At 39.1% G+C, this 20,288-nt stretch overlaps 1 protein-coding gene and 1 long non-coding RNA gene across 2 annotated transcripts in view; one reads left to right on the forward strand and one right to left on the reverse strand.

The window, feature by feature from the left end:
- LOC106886582 (25-hydroxycholesterol 7-alpha-hydroxylase) overlaps window positions 1-20,288 on the reverse strand; it is a 154,630-nt gene that overhangs the window by 7,208 nt on the left and 127,134 nt on the right. The window contains exons 2-5 of the mRNA XM_014939648.1: window positions 14,488-14,624; window positions 7,493-8,089; window positions 6,841-7,047; window positions 158-336 (exon numbers count right to left, since the gene is read on the reverse strand). Coding sequence (XP_014795134.1) covers window positions 158-336; window positions 6,841-7,047; window positions 7,493-8,089; window positions 14,488-14,624 — 1,120 coding nt within the window. The remainder of the gene's footprint in view (window positions 1-157; window positions 337-6,840; window positions 7,048-7,492; window positions 8,090-14,487; window positions 14,625-20,288) is intronic.
- On the forward strand, window positions 12,175-20,192 carry LOC106886584. The gene is made up of 3 exons (XR_001411682.1): window positions 12,175-12,310; window positions 18,059-18,217; window positions 19,049-20,192. It is a non-coding gene; the product is annotated as an uncharacterized LOC106886584 (long non-coding RNA).

The following is a 20,288-nucleotide window of genomic DNA, read 5'->3' on the forward strand; positions in this document are numbered from 1 at the left end:
CTTTCCTCAAACCAACTTCTTGATTCCCCTCGAGCTTGAGAACAAAATCCTCCTGGCTGATGCGGATAAAACCAACAAACCAAAACTCAGATCACAAAAGGCTTGGCTGCTGCAAATGTGCCTGGAGTGGGAAGAGTAGCACCAGCTGAACGTTTACCTTCGGATCTTCATAGACCTCGGGGTCCATGTGCAAAATCTGTGGGTAAAGGGCTATCCAGTCTCCTTTCCTCAAACCGACTTCTTGATTCCCCTCGAGCTTGAGAACAAAATCCTCCTGGCTGATGCGGATGTTCATGGAGGACGAGCACATCCGTAAACTCTCGTTTAAGGCGCTCTCTGCGATGAAACAAAAGCAGAGGGAAGGGGGGGGGGAAAACATCAGAAATATGGAAGATGATTGGAAGTTATACAGGGCTACAGCTGCTGAATCTCGACAGGTTTAGTAGGGCAGGCTAAAGGGGAAAAAAAAGGAAAAAAAAACAAAAAAACAACACAAAAACCCAACCCACAAACCAAACGTAAAGCAGAGACCAGGAGGAGGCAATAAACAGCCCCGCGGGGCCGGGGTGGGGAGTCACCACACTGAACCTCCCGATGTGATTCTCACTGATGGTGCTGAGAAATCCTGTCGGCTGGAGGCAGCATGGATTTTGGGGTGGGAAGTCATCATTCGGGCATGGCGTTGAAAACAGCGCCATCAAAAGCCACCAACGCTTTATGCGGTTACATGTATTTCAGAGGTTGCAAGCAAACACCAGCGAAGCCTCCACGGAGATATTTAGCTTGCCTTTCGAAAGCTGTGGGATGTAATAGCAGGACTGTATGTTAGAAAAAATAATTTCGCTTGCTAATTCCATAGTCATTCTGAGGATTCTTAAATTTATTTATTTTGTTTTCAATGCGCTGCGCTGCCCAATGATGGTGTCTGTTATGGTACTCTATGGAGATATTTAGCTTGCCTTTCAAAAGCTGTGGGATGCAATGGCAGGACTATATGTTAGAAAAATTAATTTCACTTGTTAATTCCATAGTCATTCTGAGGATTCTTAAATTTTTTTATTTTTGTTTTCAATGCGCTGCCCAATGATGGTGTCTGTTATGGTCAGAGTGGATGAAAGCAATTCATTATTTGCCTGGTAATTGTAAGAGAGAAAGACACTTTTAATTGGCCAAGAGAAAACAAAACACTGTCCTTTCAGGCTTAGGGAAAGCAAGATTTCTGTCTCCACCATCACATCCTGGAAGGCTCCAGAAGCTGAATGTCCTTGCTTTCCCAGTGGCCTTCACCTTTTGCTCCTAGCACGACAGATTTTATGGCTAATTTCCGGCAATTTATCCTGGCAGTTTGAGGAGGAATTCCTTTGGGAATAATATGCATAATTTGCATAAATCATTCTGATAGCATGTATATCAGCATGTAGCTCCTGTCTAGGGCTGCATCTCTCACTTTGTAATCAAAGCTGACTATTTTTCCACCAGCGTATATGGGCGCTGTTATATGTGACTTGATTCCTTCTAATCATCAGTGTGAAAAATAGCCTAAAATAGGGTTTCATTTGCACATAATAATCCATTTGTGTCTGCGTTTACGTTCTCTGATATCAAATAAGCCCTCTCTAAGTGTTCACCAGGGCACTGTAACTGCTGCACCCAAAAGGTTAGTTTATTAGAGACAGTCGCTACCCAGAGTAGATGGCTCTGAAAAAAAAAAAAAAAAAAATAACAAACGTTCTTTCACTAAAAATTAAATCTGGTGCAGCATGCATAGCAAATAAAGTGGCCCTGGATGCTTTCTTGCAGGAGGTTTTTCCTTAAGCATGCATTTGTCTAAAGAAATGAGGCTGCGGTCAGCTCTGTGTGGCCAGCGCCGTGATTCAATGTGACGTACAGTGAGTCTGTGCATATTCTTTTGGACTGCCTTCGTTACTATAATCAGGCAGAGTCAAATCGGCTTGTTGGTGACGAAGCCAGCAAAGAAGCCCGGTTCCAGAAGATGGCCTCTACTGCGGATAGCCACAAGGCACCTGACACGATAGATTTCAACTGGCAGCGCTCCGGCAAACAAAACTTTACGCCGTACAAAGACCAAGGTCCAGCCTCCTCTCCCACCCGTGGAAAAGGAAGTTGGTGACTCCACGTGGGGTTTGGGAAACGGTGGCTTCGTGGGTGGTGACACCAGGAATCGAGCGAGAAAGATTGGGGGGAAAAAAAAAAAAAAAAAGAAAAACAACCCCAAAGGAAAATAATGCTGAAAGGGCGGCTGGGAAGTAGCAGGTTTATGTTTAACCGCCCGAGCGCCGCGGTCACATCCTATCGGTGACATCCTCCCAGTCCCTGCCCGCTGCCGGATCCCAGATGACAATTGGGCAGCGTATCTTATGCAGAAGTTAATCACAATAATGGAGCACAAAAAAGTGTGGCTTAGCGGTCAGATCGTAAATGACAAATCTGCTTTACCTTCCAGTACCAGTTCTGCTGGGGAAGGCGAGCTTGGCTCTGGCTCTGAGCGATGATGCCGATAATCATTAGATGACAAAAGTAATGAGTCACATTACGATCAACAAAGGAGAAGGGAGCTTATATGGCTTTGCGGGGCTCGCGTTAGGAGAAAAAAAAAAATATATACAAAAAAAAATAGACAGTCAGCTTTCCACAAACGCCGGGGCTATACGTTGAGAGGAATGACAACTGCACAATAAAACTGCAGCCTTTCCTTGCAGTTGTCATAGTTCAGCAGACACCAGCCATCGCCGCTGACAGACCAGCTGGGAAGCTTGGGAGGCCTTCCATTCTGCACCGCGAGGTACAGTAAATTATCCAGCACGGGAGAGCAACATCTGTTTCCGTGCTTGTGCCGAACAAACAAGGCAATTTAAAGCATACCAAGGGATAACCAAGCAGCAAATGAACATGACCCTCATTTCCCTCCCTTCCCTCCACCCCCCCCCCACTTCTTACACACACGAGAAGCTAAACTTCACTGTGCGAGCGCCACAGAAAGAAGCCAGGCTGTTGTTTGATAAGGTGTTGTCAGAGAGATTTTACATATTTTCTAGAGAGAGAGAGAGAGAGGGGGGAAAAAAAAAAAGAGAGAGAGAGATATCTCTCATAGTATTGTTATTCTTAGAATCCTCCCACTTCTCTCTTCGTTTCTCTTATACTAAAGCTAGCACTCAGCTTCCAATTCATTCTAGATTTTTTTCTTTTTTTTTTTAAAAAAAAAACTGTTTCAATATACTTATAAATATTCAGTCTTTAAACCCTAATTTGCTATACTTAGTTCACATGCCTTCAAGCATTTGTCTTCCAATTTCCACTGAATAAATGCGTACTAATGAGAAATAGAGCAAGCTGCTGAGGCAAAGCTGGGTGACTTGAGCCTGGCCTGCCACCAGCTTGTGATAGGCAGGCAAATTGAGTTAAAATGAAAAGTCTTGTCAGCTGAAATACAACATGGTAGCCAAACAGCAAGCTGTCAATCATCCAGCCAAAACAAGGGACTGCAGGTAATAAAAGGTCATTGCGAATCAGAAGTGCATTTGGCTTTCGGAGGCAAGTTAATTTTAATTAAACATGATCTCTCTCCGTTAATGTTTTATCAAACTTATTGGGCATAATGGATTGTTAATTTTACACTAACACATAGCAGGTAATAGGGTACTATAATTATTAGAGTGTGTTGTAGGAAAATAGCTATCGAGTATGAAATATTTTGGGGGGGGAGGGATCATCTACCCACAGGCATCACGGTGTGCCAACACAAACGATGCTCTGAAATAAGTACATTTGCATCTTACTAAGAACTAAATGGTACTGCCCAGCCCATTCCAGGAAAATATATTCATTTCTCTCAGTCCAACCAACAATTTTCATGCTTAGCATTTCTGTTACGACTACACACTCCGTATTAGCTGTTTTTTGGGTTCCTACCCTTTTCTGTGTATGAAACATTTTTTCAAGCTGTGCTCTTTTTGAAGGAAATATCTGGGATTCAGCAATGACCCGGGGCAAGAATACTTCACCAGATAAATGAATGGACTAATATTAAACAAACGAACTGACTAAATTTAAACAGGGCTGGCATTAAACATAGCACTAAGGATATCTCTGCTTCACCCTTTGCATTTCCATTATAACCATAAAAACCGACAGACCATTCTCATGTGTCGTTTACCATATTAGAGCTCCGTGGTGAGCCATAACCACTAATAATGTATCTTACTCTGTGCACACACACACACACACGCATTTTGGTTTCAGGAGAAATCTTACGTAGGCAAAACAGAGTGTGCTGCCCCAGAAATGCCATCAGAAAAAAAAAATCATCAGGGCCAAAATTTGTTAGTTTTGCTGTGGGTTGAAAACCCTTTTTTTTTTATTATTCTAAATTAAAAATCAAATACCTGTGCTTTTAATTTAGAAGAAAATCAGGCCATGTTCTTCCCTAGACCCAAAGATTCTGACCATAATAAAAACATTGCTTCCTGAGGAAGGCTTTTTAGCAATACTGGCTTGCTCTCCATAGCATGAGGAATCCAAAAAAAGGCTCTTGTTACAGTAAGGCCAAAAAGAGGACGGGGAATCAGAGCGCTTAAAACAGGAGAAGGAGATGACAAGGTGATGAAGGTACAGGAATCCCACCTGGTCTGCCTTACTGGAGAGCAGGGACACAAATCCTGGATTTCTGTGCTCTCAGGGCGTGAGAGGGAAAAGGGAAAGCTCGATCTCAGAGGCTGGAGATCAACGAGCTGCAAGGGCAAAGGCAGAGCTGGCCCACAACCTCCTTGCCACAGTGGGGCTTCTGGCACCCAAGTGATGCACTTGGGACCTTTGTCCCTCCTACACATTTATTAACAAAACATCCCTTTCCACTGGAGCATGAATTTAATTTTCTTATGGTACAGATTTTTTTTTTCCATATTACTACTTTATGGGACAGTATCCAGCCCTTTATGACTTAAGTGCCAGAAGAATTGAAATCTAGCTTCTGTTCGTATCACATTACGTTTAACGCGATTATAAAATTTAACAAAAGTGTTACAAGAATACTACGAAGTAGGATGTGGCACTTTCCCCTCATCACATAAATCAAACGTTACCAAGGTACTTCAAGATTTCGAGGAGCAGCAGCAGAGGAATGACACAGTTAATGTTTTAAACTGTTCATACCATTTTTGCACCAGATGGTTTCAGTGAAGTACATGCTTTTATTTTCCTTATTCCTACACTTCTGGGGTGCTTTTGGTTTCCTTTTTTTCTTTTTTTTTTTTTTTTCCCTTGCCATTCCCGTCACTGTCTCCAAATACAAAACAAATTCTCTCTTGATCTTCTTGATGTTTTTTTGTTTTTTTTTTTTTTTTTTTTTTTTTTTTTTTTTCCCTTGCCATTCCCGTCACTGTCTCCAAATACAAAACAAATTCTCTCTTGATCTTCTTGATACTCGATAACTCTCCTTTTCTATTATTTTTTGGTGGATGCTAACTCTGTCATGAAGCAATTTTACTTGTAGTCCTTAAAAGCACATTAAATACTTAGAATGCCATGTTATTCTTCAGAAATGTCCCTGTCATCAGGTATCTCCCCTACTACAAATGTGTCCTCCATCAGTTAGAGATAAACCTACACCAAAACAGCTGGGTCTGTAGATGAAACCAACTTACTAGACTCACACTATAAAAGATTAACACTAATGATCTAACAAAAAATAACTGGATCAAACTTGATTTTATATTTGTACTAGAAGGACCAACTCAAGTTTGAACATGAGCTCTTGAGACATTCCTCTTTGGATGGTCCTGGAGAACAGTAGCTACTACTGACATCCAAACCAGGCTCAGAGACCGTGTTGCTCCATCACCCTGTCTTGACACAGCTTTTTTCAAGAGTTCATCAAAGAACATCATTTCTTTGAGCTACCAAAACATAGAGTCATGAGCTCAGTCTCAGCAAGGGATTGTTTTCCATATTTAAAAAGAAAAGAATATTGAAACTTTATGCTTTTGTTCAGCTGTTGTCTACCCTGCTAGCACTGCCCATGGAGACTTTCAGATGCTTGAAGGTTAGGCTCCTGCCTGCTACACCCTTTCTCCTCCTTTGGACTAATTTCAACATTTATCTTGCCCATGCCCGTGGACTAGCAAACAGAGTGAAACCATCAGCTGATGCTCTGAAGGCCTATCCAGCTCCTGGATCAAACAGCTTCTAATGGCCACTGGCAAGGGTCTCCCTCTGAAACGCTGATCTAGCATTGGAAAAATCTGTATCTCACTTAAAGTTCCCTTATTTTGACTCAAACTACTTTGTTCAATACGGGAAACGCCGCCTCTATTCTATAAACCTTTACCTTCTCATATTTTGTTGAGAGGCATCGCTCAACTGCCGCTCGCTTTAGAAGTCTTTTTTGCTTTGTTAAAGAGAGAGAAAGAAAGAAACTGCCTGTGAAAAAAAATTACATTTGCAGTTTAAATCCATTATCCCACTTTAATTTCAGAAAAGGGTCTTTCTTGGCAGAACCATACAGAAGTATTTGAAATGCATTAACACTTCGGCAGATGCTCAGAATCAAACAACTTAATAGGCATCAACTTTTTCTCAAATAATTGCAAAGCTTCGATTTAGCCTTTTGCATACCTTGCATAGTTAATTACCTAGGCTTTAATGTTTACATGCAACGAGAGTATCTACAGCTATAAACTACATAATTTATAATTGATGTAAATGGGTGTTATTATGTCAATTAGGCAGCTGTGTCCTCCACCTTCTCAGTAAACAGAAATGAGTGATAAACCCCGTTCGCCGGGAGAGCCCCTCTTTTCTTCCTAACAGATAAAAATAAATTACCCAGGTAGACCAGGTTGTCCAATTGTTCTCTGGTGAGGTGGATGTTATCCGTGGGCCCTCTCTTTTGACCTGTTGACTGCAGCAAATGGTCAATCTCGTCACGCACCGCTGCAAGAGCTTCTGGGTGCCGCAGAAGATAATACATGGCCCAGAATGTAGCTGGAATCGTGTTTCCCACAGAGGCCCACAGGAAGGCAAAATGATGTGCTGGGAGAAAATAAGTGAAAAGGAAGATTAATAGCGTTTATTACACTGATTAGATTTGCAGTGTGCTAATTAAAAGATGTTAGGACACAGACCCAGCCAAGGATCAGTGAATGCTAATGAGGACCAATAGGCTTCTGAAGTCTAATTTTCTGCTTAATGAGAATAGTTTGAAATGTAATGTCGGGGGGGGGTGGGGGGAATAAGGGGAGGAAATGCAGCTCAGTTATAATCTTTCTCATTATCGCCATTAAGTATCTTGTTTTACCACCTCAGCACAAAAAAAAAATCAATTATCATAGAGGGTTGTTTCAGAGTAAAACATTTTATCATTAGCCAATTAGAAAGAACATAAAAAAATTTCAAGGTCGCCATTTTGCCTTTTTATTTCAAAGGTCTATAGTAAATTATTTTATTTTAGACAAGCAATCATTCATAAGTTTCCTACCTGCTTTGTCATAATCTCCAAGCAGCTCATATTTCTCAAATATATCTTGTCTGGCTTGGACCACTTTTGACCCTCCCAGCCATTTTGTCATGTTCTGAAGTAAAAAATGATGTATAAGCTCCTTCCGAACCTTCTTGGTAGCTCCTAGCAACTCAATCGGTATGTTTGCAGCTAAATAGGGAAAGCTGGCATCAAACTTGATAAATTTGTCTCTGATTTCACTAATAACTTTGTGGCCATCTGCAGCAGGAACTCTTCCATACAGTGTTACAAAACTGGCTTCAAACATTACAGAGCAGCAGAATTTGTACATTTTTTCTGTTTCCCAATCTGTTGCTTGTGAGCATTTCCATTCAAATATATCCTGGAGATTTTTCATCATGTGGTCAGAAATGATATCCAAAGGCTTGCCTTGTAGATACTGGTAGATTCTGTGCAGGTTTTCCTTGAGATCAGGGAATTTTCCTTTCGACAAGGCTGGGTAGTCGAAAGTTTTGGAAGCCATTTTATCAGCAAATTCATGAAATTCCAGTTGCTTGCTATTTCGGATGACATAGACATATTGAAAGGGGTCCATGATAAAGGTAATATATCTACCTGAATAGAAGAAAAGAAAAAAAAAAAATAGACACAGGTGCACTTTTATAATCTGGTAACACTTTCAGATGTAAATAAGAAAATAAGCCCAGCTAATGTCTGGAAGAAAAGCACACAGAAAATCCCCAAAGCAAGGATCTGTGAAGAAATCTGCAAAGACAAAAAAAAAAAAAAAAAAGGGAAGATGCAACAAGTTTTATTGACATTCTCTCCATCAAGATGCAGATTTCACCTGTGTATACTTTTGTGGCTCTTCTAAAACCAGCATGAAGTCATTTTCCATGTAGACTGAGCTACTGGTTTCGCCAACAGTAGGGCATGACCTGCAGTTGTAGCACTCTGAAATAAATCATTTACTACTCTGCTATAATTAATGAAAATACAGTGTGGAGTCGTAGCAGCATTTGAAAATTGTAGTTTTTTACCAGCACAAAGGGTGAAACATGCACATTTCCTCTGGATGGAGGAAAGTGAATACGGGGGATGGAGTGGAAAACATGTCACTTGGGAAGCTTTTCTTCCAGCAGATGACAGAGAAACTCAAAATCTGCTGCACGCTGCAGCCCCCCAGCTTAGAGAATCTCTTGTAGCTGCTTTTTCCCTAAAGTTTTGCTAACCTTCCATTAAGAAGGTGCTTAGTATCCATAAAACGACTACCTCAGGATTTGAAGCCATAGCCTACAATGGAGCAGCCCTCCCCTGTTAAACGTGGGGATCACCTGGGGGTATGCTCCGTCCCAGAGCCATCATGCATGGTGCCAGAGGGCACCAAGAACTTCCTGATGTACTCAGTGAGGTGACATGGCCATACCTTCTGCTGCTTGGAGGGAGGAAGAGGACGGCATCAAGTCTGATGCTTTTTCAAGTCACCCATGCCAAAAAAATCCTGCAATTTCTCCCTAAACTTTAAGTCAACTACTAAAGAAGAGCATTTTGGTGAACGATCATGAATCAAAATGCTAACAGTCCCAAAGCTCAATGAAATCTTAACTCTTTATAGATGATTCCCATGTGAAGTCCTAATTTAAGGGTTGCCGATCCTGAACTTGAATGGAGAGATACGTTAGGGAAAAAGGGTACCCATTAAAATGAGTACCCATAAAATATCCCAGCTTTAAACTCAGGAAAATAGCAAAGCACTTCCAGTCTAATTCTGTCACACTGAAGGGACAAATCTCCTTTGATTTTAATGGGAACACTACATGCTTAACTGAGGACCAAATTTGGCTCCGTGACAGATGTCCTGAGATAAAGTAATCACTACCACTAAAAATGTCAAGAAGTATCCATGGTTACCATATAGTGATATTTGAATTATCATAGTTATTCCGTATCCTGACTTGTATATACACAAAGTGCTCTGTGGTAAATCTGGGTGTGCTCTGGACTTCCTCTGCAATTACCTCATGCCTTAATTTCCCTCCCAATTACATCCACTGCAATCCCATTGAACCAGTAAGGAAACATAAGGGATAAATCGAGACAGAATTTGACCCTCTTTTTTTTGTCAACAGCGTGTGAAGGTTTTTAAGGTACTCGTAGAGTTTGCTTTACTGTAACATAACAAAGCATAGATATAAATAGATTTTTAAAGCATAAAGATACCAAGAAACCATCATGAAAAGGCGATCTTCAATTCCCAGTCCCCTTTTCTGATTATTTCTTCCTTCCCAGACCACAGAGGCTGGCAGGAATTTTTATTCTCAACCTCATCAGGATTGTTGTTAGGAGTCCTAGAATTTCTCTCTCTTTCCAGCTTTCACTCACTGTCATGCTCTTTATTGAGGCTACCATCTTTGCGATCAAAGCTTGGAAAGAATGCCCATTGGAGCAATTTTTAATAAATAGATTTGGAGTGTTATTAACCCTAAAGATGAAAGCTGGCTTCCTAACTTTGCGTTTACAGGGTAAACAATTTAAGTTAAGATTTTTAATTAATATTAATTTAAACCATCTGTCCACCATCTGCTTATTTCTGATGCAAAATATGAGTTTCTTTGTGATCTTTAATCAGACACTTAGCAAACGCACATCAATTCTTATCATTTTTAAGTAAGAAAATGATTTTCAGCAAATGAGTTTTCAGACAAACAAACTATTTTAGCAATAATTTTAAATCAAAACTTGCTCAACACTAGCACATACTTTGAAAAAAAAAATAATCTCTGAGAAACAGAATATTACAGACTCTGATTTTTATTATTCTCATCAGGTTCCTGGTAGCAAAAAGTAAGTATGTACCAAAATATAATTCGTTTTGCAGAATCAATTCAGGCTGCAGACCACATCACTGCAAGTCAACAATATATATATCAACACAGAAACCAAAATACTTTTGTTACTGCATTTAGTAAAGGTCTATACAGTTAGAAAAGTGGAACCCCTCTATAACAAAGGCAGCTTGTTTATGTACCTCACCGAGAATCTAATTTTAGAGCTCTTAATTAGAAAAAGACTAAAATCTAGGGCTAATTAACGGCAGTTAGGAAGTTGTTGTTGTGAGAGTGGGTATGGGAGCCTTTAGCAATTACATTCCTACTGGCACACAGGCACGCTGCGCGGCTACACCAGTTACCCCAGTCTCTTCCATACAGGAACAGATTGCTAATTACAAAACCGTGCCCCAACACCTCCTCTACCCTGAGCAGCAAACATCCGAACTGGAACAAACTTTCCCACCTCAATTTATGATTTTATATTTTGTGAGTGTCAATATGGTCCTTAATTTTCCTTTTTAAATCCCGTCCTTGTCCCTGATGAGGTCTCTTCCCACTTCTTGTTCCTGGTGGTCTCAGAGACCAATAAATGTAATTTTTTCCTAAAGCTTCCACTTATTATTTGGTATTTTAAAATGTGGCTTCCTCCCTCCCCTCCCATGCCTTTCCATTTCAGCCAATGCCCAGAACCACCTCCTAAAAGTAGCCTTTTCTGAAACCGAACCAAAACCTTGATGCTCATGAGTTTCCATCAGAGAACTGGCAAAGGTAAATGCCAGATCAGCCAGAAGCGGAGGCATATCACACACTCCACAAATCAGGAAGCCTTAAATATTGAAGGTATTTATATAGAAATCACTGGGGATCAAGCCTTTCCTTGTTAGGTTGTAAAAACAATCCTTCAACACAAAACACTAAGTAGACGTGTCCGTACAGAAATGTCTCGCTCCGAATCTCAACAGTTGATGTTAATGAGCTTTTTATTTAGTACCGTAGAAACGAGTCAAAATAAGAGATGTATGCCTGTTCCTGTAATAATTCCTCTGCTTATTTTTAAAATATGGCTACAGAGAATTCGTACTACCCCATCCAATCCTTCAGCCCGCGTTACACTCGTGCTACAAATAGCCTGGTTATCTCCCTTTTAGTTTATACAGTCTCCCAGAAATAGAAGATTGATGTGGAAAATATGAAAATTGTCAACTTTGGTAAATCTGAGCACAGAAGCCACTATTTGTATGATAGTTAAGAAATTACTCTAATAATGCATTCTGGAGCTTTTTAATGCTAATGATGAAAGACAAGCATTTCAGATGGCATCTAATGATGGATGTTATTTCGGTAATGCTTGCAGCAGGCTTCAGCTGGGTAAGGAGTTAATGTAAATTACCTTTTGCCTAAGAGAGAAAAATGTGATATGTTACTGTAGGTGTATCATGATTTAAAAGAATGACTTAGCAGCAGTATTTTAAAAGGCAAGTGTCCTTAGTAAAAAAAAGCCTAAGATTATTTTATTAAAAGTTGAGCTGGTCTCAGAGTGTTGTAGGGTTTGGTATCTTTCCTAATAACTTATCAAGAAAAAGAGACAAAGTTTAATCCTGAGAAACAATGAGAAAACTGCTTCAAGCTCTTTAAGTTCTTACCTAGCCGTCTGCCTACGCTGCTGACCCTGAACAAGCAGAGAGGTTGGGTTTAGGAAGTACGATCATCTCAACACAACAGACTCCCTCTCTCTGTCTTTTTCCCCTCCTTATTCTTTCCTTTTCTCTTTTTTTTTTTTTTTTTTTTTTTTTCCCTGAAGACTATTGCATTTATGTAATCGTCCTCTTATTAGGGAGATTCTGCTTGAAGACTATTGCATTTACGTAATCGTCCTCTTATTAGGGAGATTCTGCTGAACTGCTGACAATGATGTACAGTGGTGCTTCGCCGGCGTGACGTTTGGGGAAAACGATTCTGCTGCACCACCACACAAAACCAATTAGAGAACTATTTTCTGCGACAGGTCAGGAATTTACATTGTTTCTCATCGAAAGATGTGCTTTTTAATTTCTTTATTAAGATGACATCCATGTCCCTTGTGACTTTTAGGGATGACAATCATTTGCTCATCACATGGGAAAGTACAATCAGCGAAATCGCATTACCGGTACGGGGCAACGCCAGAAACTCCAAGCATCGTTCCGCATTTTCCAAATGAACTAGTTTGAGAACCAATAATTAGAACAATATCTATTGATAGAATTTTTTGACAGGACCTTTAGACACCCACCAGGGGGGTAAAGTAATGATAGTCCATATAGAGCCGGCTACGCTATGTTTGCCGAACGTACAAACATCATCTTTGTCAAATCAGTAAGACATATAGAAATCCTGTACGTCTTCGGAGCAGGACATGATGGGAGGCACTAACTACCTTCGGCTTCTTCCTTGACTTGTGGATGACAAACTGTGTCTCTTTAGTGAAGTCTTGACTGGTCAGTATTTTCATAGCGACAAGAGAGAACTTAAAGTCATAGCTCCGCTAAGACAAATCCACAAAAATTGTATATTTCCCAGCATAAGGCTGAAATGATACCCAGGACTCACCCCATTTACCTCCGTCTCTATCACTTCCCCAAAACACCTGAACACAGGGAGATAAGTTGAAATGGAATTTGTTTATCGTGCAAATAGAAATTTGTGAAACTAAATTGCACTCGTAGATGGTTTAAACACACAAATCTCTAAACAGAACCTTGTATGAAATAATAAAGAGGTGAAAAAGAAATAAATATTTGATTAATCACATTAAGGATTCTGAAGTATGGCTGTATCTGGCTATATGAATGTAGTAAGGTAGTCTCTAAATTATAATTATTAATCTGTATTATTAAGAAGTACAACTGTATATACAGTGTGAATGTAGATTAACAATAAAAAGGACTGTATTTCAATAAAAGTTGGTCTTGTAATGTGACAAACTCACTTTCAAGATGGAAAAATATCCGAGCAGACCAGTTTCCAAAGAAAAAATGCAGAATGAATAAAAAAATCACACATTTAATAGCAGTAAAAATGCTCTTCCAAAGGAAAAAAAAAAGAACAGATTTGTAAGAGGAAGAAAAATTGTATTAATTAACCATACGGCTTGCAATTTAATTAATTGACTTTTGAAGAAAAAAATTATTTTTACTGCAAATATTGCTTATATGGAAATATATAGCTACTGTTACTTGCATGAAATTACAAAGCAAACTTTACAATTTACACTTCACATTTTTATTTGAAACTCCCTAAAAATATAGGAATAGCTAAAAACGAGATAAGCTTAACTCTGAAGTTGATAATTTGAACAAGGATATCAACACTTAAAGGGGCAAAAGATCTATTACATCCACCTACACTAATAAGGGTTTGCCTTTTTTTGAACAGAGGAAAATACTGCATTTTAAATTGATTTTAGTAAAAACTACATCTCCGTGTGTGTGTATATATATATGTATGTAAATTTATATATTTAAGTTCCATTCAAGATTCTGGTTTCATTCTACGCTTTGCTTTTACAGCTAAGTGTCTCTGTGAACTCACTCAAATGTTTGTATTCGAGCTAGTGGAGTAATACAGCTATAAATACAGAAAGCAGCGAGGTTATATCATCCTTTATTATATTGTTATTTTCAGCAAGCATGATCAGAGGAAGAGGCTGGCAACGGGAAGTTTCTGTGTTCCAGTCCTGATTGTATCACTGAGTCAATGTGTCATTCATTCCCTTGTGTTCCTGTCAACCAGTTGTAAAATGTGTGAGAACATATTCTGCACTTTTTTCTTAAGTGTTTTCTAAATTTAATCTGATATTTTTCTGTGCGGTGTCAAGATGATGGTAGTTCTCCCTTCTTTAGGGAAAAAAAACCCCTCACAATACACAATTAAATGTGCTGGCAAAATCCACATTCATACATTACATGCCTACAAATTCTGTCAATACGCATGTATACCTACAGCTGGATATAAATATCCATGCTCATAGTTATACCCTAAGGATACTTATTATGTATACAATACATGTGAATTTAAGTAATTTTTATTGGCTTATATGCTACATAAAAATGTTTTTGGTTAAGGAAGATTCTAAACTAAATATTTTAATTAGTATTTAACTTCACTGATGGAAAAAAAAATAAATACTAAAATAATTCTCACCAGCAATATGTACAGTGAAAATATCTCCAAGTTTCTTTTGCTGATCCAGTAAGAATTTGAAAGCATCTTTTCTAAAAATCAAAGCCTTCCCAAGGTAAGGAATCCAGCCATTTATTAGTGGGGGCTCTCCAGTCTTCCTGTTAGAAACAAAACAAAACAAAACAAAATAAAATAAGGAGGAATTAACTTTGGCATGAGAGACACTCATCTTTATATCTATTTATGTATTACACTAGACCCACCATCTACGTATATAATTCTTGCTGTGTATAATATGTTGTACAGAAAGTTCTTCAGATACGATGGCAGGTTAAATCTAATCGCACCTCCGAGCACAGAAGGCTCCATGTGGTGATTAGGAAAAATAAGTGAGAGAAATTGAGATGCATTTAACTACAGGCCGTCCGGTTATTCCCATCAAGTTACGAACACAGAAAAATGACATTCGGTAGAAAATCTCCCAGCAAAGAGTCCTCTCATTTTCAATATTTGGCGTGTCAGAGGAAGAACGTATCGGAAGGCAATTATGACAGATTTAGGTAAATAGGACGCTGACATACCAGACAAAATAACTAGCTTTACAAATCATGTTTTAAGAATTTCAGCGTACCAGCGCACAGATGAGCTACCATTCTAACTAAATATCTCTCAAATATAGAATAACAGAGGCCAAACATTTACCATAAATAAATAAATCTTAGTCTCACTATATTTATAGTCTTCTAAGCTAGGAACGTGCACCAACAGTTTTAAGATGAAATTCTAGATAATGATATTTGCATCCCAGTCTAAAAAAGCAGCCACAGTGTGTTAGTTATATTTATGGAACAGTATAAAATACCTTTTAAGAATGTAATAAGTTACATTTTTCTTTAAAAAGGAAAAAAAAAAGAGGTTCCCACACTGTCCTATTCCTGACTGCGAGTAAATGTCTTTCCTTCGTGCTGGTCTTTAGTTGCTTGAATCTGATTTACAACAAAGAAACATAAAGCGTGCTTGCTCTGGAAAGGATTAAAACAAATATTCACGAACAACTCTGCTGCTACATCCCATCTGTGAAGGTGACTTATACTACATGCAGAACAACCCATTCTGATTAAACACAAGATATTTACTAGCTTGGATCTAATCAAAGATCAAGGGATCACAAGCTTTACTACTATCATACACAGCATGGATTTTTATGTAGCTGGATTAACCCTGTCATAGTCACATTCTCCCCTGAATTGCTGTAAGAGGAATAAGAAAAAAAAAAAGGTCAGCAGGATATGCTGCATTAAAAATTTTCATTTTCACAATTAAAACTTTCTGAGCAGGAAATTACAAGGGATTTGATCTCTTACTTTAAAAAGTTGTGCATAAATTTAATGTATAGATAAACAGATGTGGTCAAACGAAGTTACCTATCTAAGTCTCTTTCTGTTTAACTGACTGCTAGCTCTGAATGTTAGTGTTCAAGAACATCCTTTTGTCCTCTGGAAAACCAGTAAACCTTCTGGTCCCAACCTGACAATCACCTCACAGCCCACACTTGTGCCCTGGCTTTTTTGTTTCTTGGGGTTTTATGGCTTTGGGGTATTTTTTGTTTTGTGGTGTGGGTTTTTTTTTTATTGTGGAGAAGGTGGAGCACGTCCTTTTTCAACACCCCCCCTAAACCACTGCATTATCCATCCTCTATCCATCAAATAACACGGCTATTTACTCAAGTGGCCCAGAAAACTTTGTAACGGTTAATTCTGTATGAAGTGAATACAAGAAAAGAACTAATCTGAGATTACAGGAGAGGGATCACCAGCCCTGGATGCAGAACAGCCCACTCGATACCCTCAATTATCCTCTCCGTCCTTTTTCAACACCCCCCCTAAACCACTGCATTATCCATCCTCTATCCATCAAATAACACGGCTATTTACTCAAGTGGCCCAGAAAACTTTGTAACGGTTAATTCTGTATGAAGTGAATACAAGAAAAGAACTAATCTGAGATTACAGGAGAGGGATCACCAGCCCTGGATGCAGAACAGCCCACTCGATACCCTCAATTATCCTCTCCAAGCCCATAAAGAATCTGGATGATTTACCCAGTTTTTCCCTCCCCAGCCTGTTAAGTCCCGAGAGCGTCCTCCTTTCACTTCTGGGGCTGGACACTGCATCCCGTAAGTAGCATCCTGACAAATATTTAGACAGGCTTTTTGTCATCTTCTAATTGAATGCATCTAATTTCACCCTCCACGTTCTGTCATTTGGTCAGAAGCTGTATTCTTCACAAGCTCTCCGCCGGGTTAAAAAGGAGGCAGCTCAGAAATCCAGGGGAAAATTAACTTAATGCTCCAAGTCTGCGGGATCACGTCAGGGAGACATTTCTGCTATCGCGAAGACGTGAGGGTCATCGTTGGCTTCAGACATGTTTAGCTCAGCAGCAATAAGCTTAACACTGTTAAACACCGTGTCAAGGCGACGCGGCTTTTCAGAGGAAAATATAACACCAGTTCAACTTACGACCCAGAGCAGACTGATAACAGAAATGCATCTTCATTTCTAGCTTTCCTTCCCTTTGGAAGGCGGAGGTCATCTTCATGACTTATCGATGTCTGCCAACGCACAGCAAAGAAAAGAGCCCCGCGTGTATTTTAGTGCCTCCCAAAATACAATGCCTGGCTGCTCAAACTTTTAAGCAGCTCAGTGCAGCTGACCCCAACTCCCTCCAGGACTGTCACCCGCATCCTGGCTGCATCCAGACGTTCCTGTTGCCTTCAGATGCTACACTGAACCATTAAGAAAGCCCACAGAAACTTCTACTGGTTAATTAATTTGTCGAGAAACTTTAACTCCGGACTCACACTTCACAGGTGTTGAAAAATTTGACAACCAGACAAAATATTACGAAGGTTGAAATTAAAGTTTTCTCATGATAGAATATATATTTTTGTATCAAGTGTAAAATATAGTTGAGAAATATAAAAAAGCGGTATGGAGTGTTTCAATGGCAATTTAAGACTGCAACTTTTTTAATTGAAGCATTCAGAGCATTTTATCAGATCACGTTTTATTCCGTCCTGGTATAACAACTTAAATGCTAATTCTAGTTTTAATTCTAACTCTAGTCCTAATTCTAACTCTAGTTCTAATTCTAATTCTAATTCCAAATTCAAAATTTTAATTCTATTCTAAATTCTAATCCACAGAATTATAGAATTCACTTAACACACCTCATAATATTCCTAGGCCTTTCTCCATGTTCCTATATTTTTTACAGATTGGGCTGGTTTCATTTATATACAGGAATAACTTTACTTATCTGAGAAGCCTCTCTGAAGTCGGTGAGACTCAATGGACAAATTTCTCACATATGTGAGTGAATGTTACAAATAAAGCATCAGCAACGTGTCCAATGCAATCTATAAGTAGACGGATCAGTTACAGAGCGGAGAGAAAGCAACACAGTTGTATCCTCCATCATTGTTAAATGGATAATTTCAAATGGCATTATGCAAAAATCAGATGGCTACAAATACAGCCCGTAAATAGAATGAACAGATTTTGATAACTGTAATTTTTCTTTGCTTTCACAGAGAAAAGATACTTCCTTGTTAGCAGGAACAAAGCTAAAAAGTCTACTTGATGAAAGAAGGAAAGTTTTGGAGTTAGTTTACAGTCTCATTAAGGGAGATTTTTCAGCTCATCCAGAACACAGAAGTCACTGACTCGGGTGTGATTATTTAGCTACTGAGGTAAGGCAGAATTTAAAAACGTGGATGTTGTACCTATGTCTCACTTATGCTAAACAGCAGTCATGCGACAAAGTGGGAGTCAAATCGTCCGCAAGACAAATTATGTGAAAAATAGATTAAAAAATATAATTTTTAGATTCAACATCTCTAAACATTATATTTTCAACTTTAAAAGAGAATTATTTGGGAAACCCAAACAAGGCAATGTGTTAAGCTCTCTGAACATTAACATAATATTTTTTTTAATTGTAAAGAAAATACCCTAAAGATTCACAAGTAAACAGACTTTGTCAACATTATCTCTCATGGAAATATTGATTTATAAAAGCACACAAGGCTATTCTTCTGCTGGTTACACCACTTCAGCTCCTCTGCAGTGAAGGGAATAGGATGAGTGTAAATGAGAGGAGAATCCTTCTCATTTCCCTGGTTATTTGTATTCCAAAGGAGCAGATGCCTTCCAAATTATGCAAAAATCCACAGCGCATCTTGTACTATAGCAGATGAACAGGTTAATTTTTCTCTTTGCACATAATAAATCATAAGTGCTTTAACACCCATAGTCGCATTTCATGAACATAAACCTTCTGTTTAATAATGTCTGTTTACAACTAGAATCAGACATACAGTAATCTCTTGCCTGGGATAAACATTAATCCAGATCTGTCTAGAAAAATTATACAATTCATTACCATAAGTAATCTCTATTGTGCCCCGTGCTTAACCTTCATCTTTTTGTTTTGTTTTTTTTTTTGTTTTTTTTTTTTTTCCCTGTCCTATAATCTTGCAAATCCACCGGCGGCGTATGATTGGCATCTGGTGTTAACGCAGCCCTTCACTGCACACAGCAAAGCTGAAAAAGCCCGACACGGACACGTCACCCGGCAGGGTACTGCCACTTCAGCTGACCACTTCTCAGCAACTTTCACCAAAGGGTGAAAAAAAAACCAAAACGACCCCGTCAGCCAAGGAGAAAAAGGTCTAGTAACATCCTTTGCCACCGAGGAGCCATTTTAACTGTCCAAACCGTAGTTACCATCCACAAAAATTAAAGGTATCGTGTGGTTTTCCCACCTCATCTCTGGTCAAACCATCACGTACCACGTCCACGCTGGAAGACACCGTGCCAGGGGACTTTAAGGAATGGAAATGGATGGGTACAGAAGTAGAACAAAAGCTATTGTGAACATGTCAAAGCAGTCTGAGATTATTCGCGGGCTCGATCACGATATTTAAGCAACAAGACATGACAGACAGTGTCTTTCCAGGGGCTTATGAACACTCTTAACTGTGAGGAAAAGAATGAGGCCAAAGGCTTCAACCCCAAGAAAGGTAATCCCCAGAAATGTGGTGTCTGGAGTGTCTTCTTGTATTATGAGAGAGAGAACACAGGAAACTAAGGACAGGAGAAAGCCAGTAAGTCTATCTTCTTCTTTTTTTTTTATTTTTTTAATTTAACAGTTACATTTTTGCCCCAGACCTGCTAAAGCATTAGGTGTTTTGTATCTATGAGGACGGAAAAAATTTTATCTTCCAAATACTTGTCTACAACACAATTTTTTTATACTTATAAAATTATGCATGCCTTAAATAACCAATCTAGATTATCTGCCTCAGTGACCTCCTGGAACTCCAAATTTTCCAGGTTGAATATACGTGGCATGAAAAAGTATTCCCATCAGTATTCCCTGCAGAACAAGCCAGATGAAAGGTTTAGCAATACACAATCTACATTTGAATTCTCAGCTTAAACACTTCCTACGGAGGGAAGGACCACGTGCTGCTCCTATCTGATCGCTATTTGGAGGCTTATGTGGAGTAAATAGATGAATCAGGCCAAGTCTTGACAGAGAGATGCAGACACGGATTGACTCAGAGGAGAAGAAGAAACAAGAGCCCTGGGATGGAAAAAAACCTCATGCTGATGCCGCCTAGACCTTCGTCTGGGCAAAGTGATTTCATGCTGCAGTGCTGATAACCTTCTCTTTTTTAATAGGACAAAGATCACTCGTAAAAGAAAAGGAGAAGGACTCAGGAAAAAGTCGCAAATACACTTTTGAGCACACCAAGG

Source organism: Calidris pugnax, unplaced genomic scaffold (genome assembly GCF_001431845.1).
Source record: "Calidris pugnax isolate Ruff unplaced genomic scaffold, ASM143184v1 scaffold5, whole genome shotgun sequence".
NCBI classification, from domain to species: Eukaryota; Metazoa; Chordata; class Aves; order Charadriiformes; family Scolopacidae; genus Calidris; species Calidris pugnax.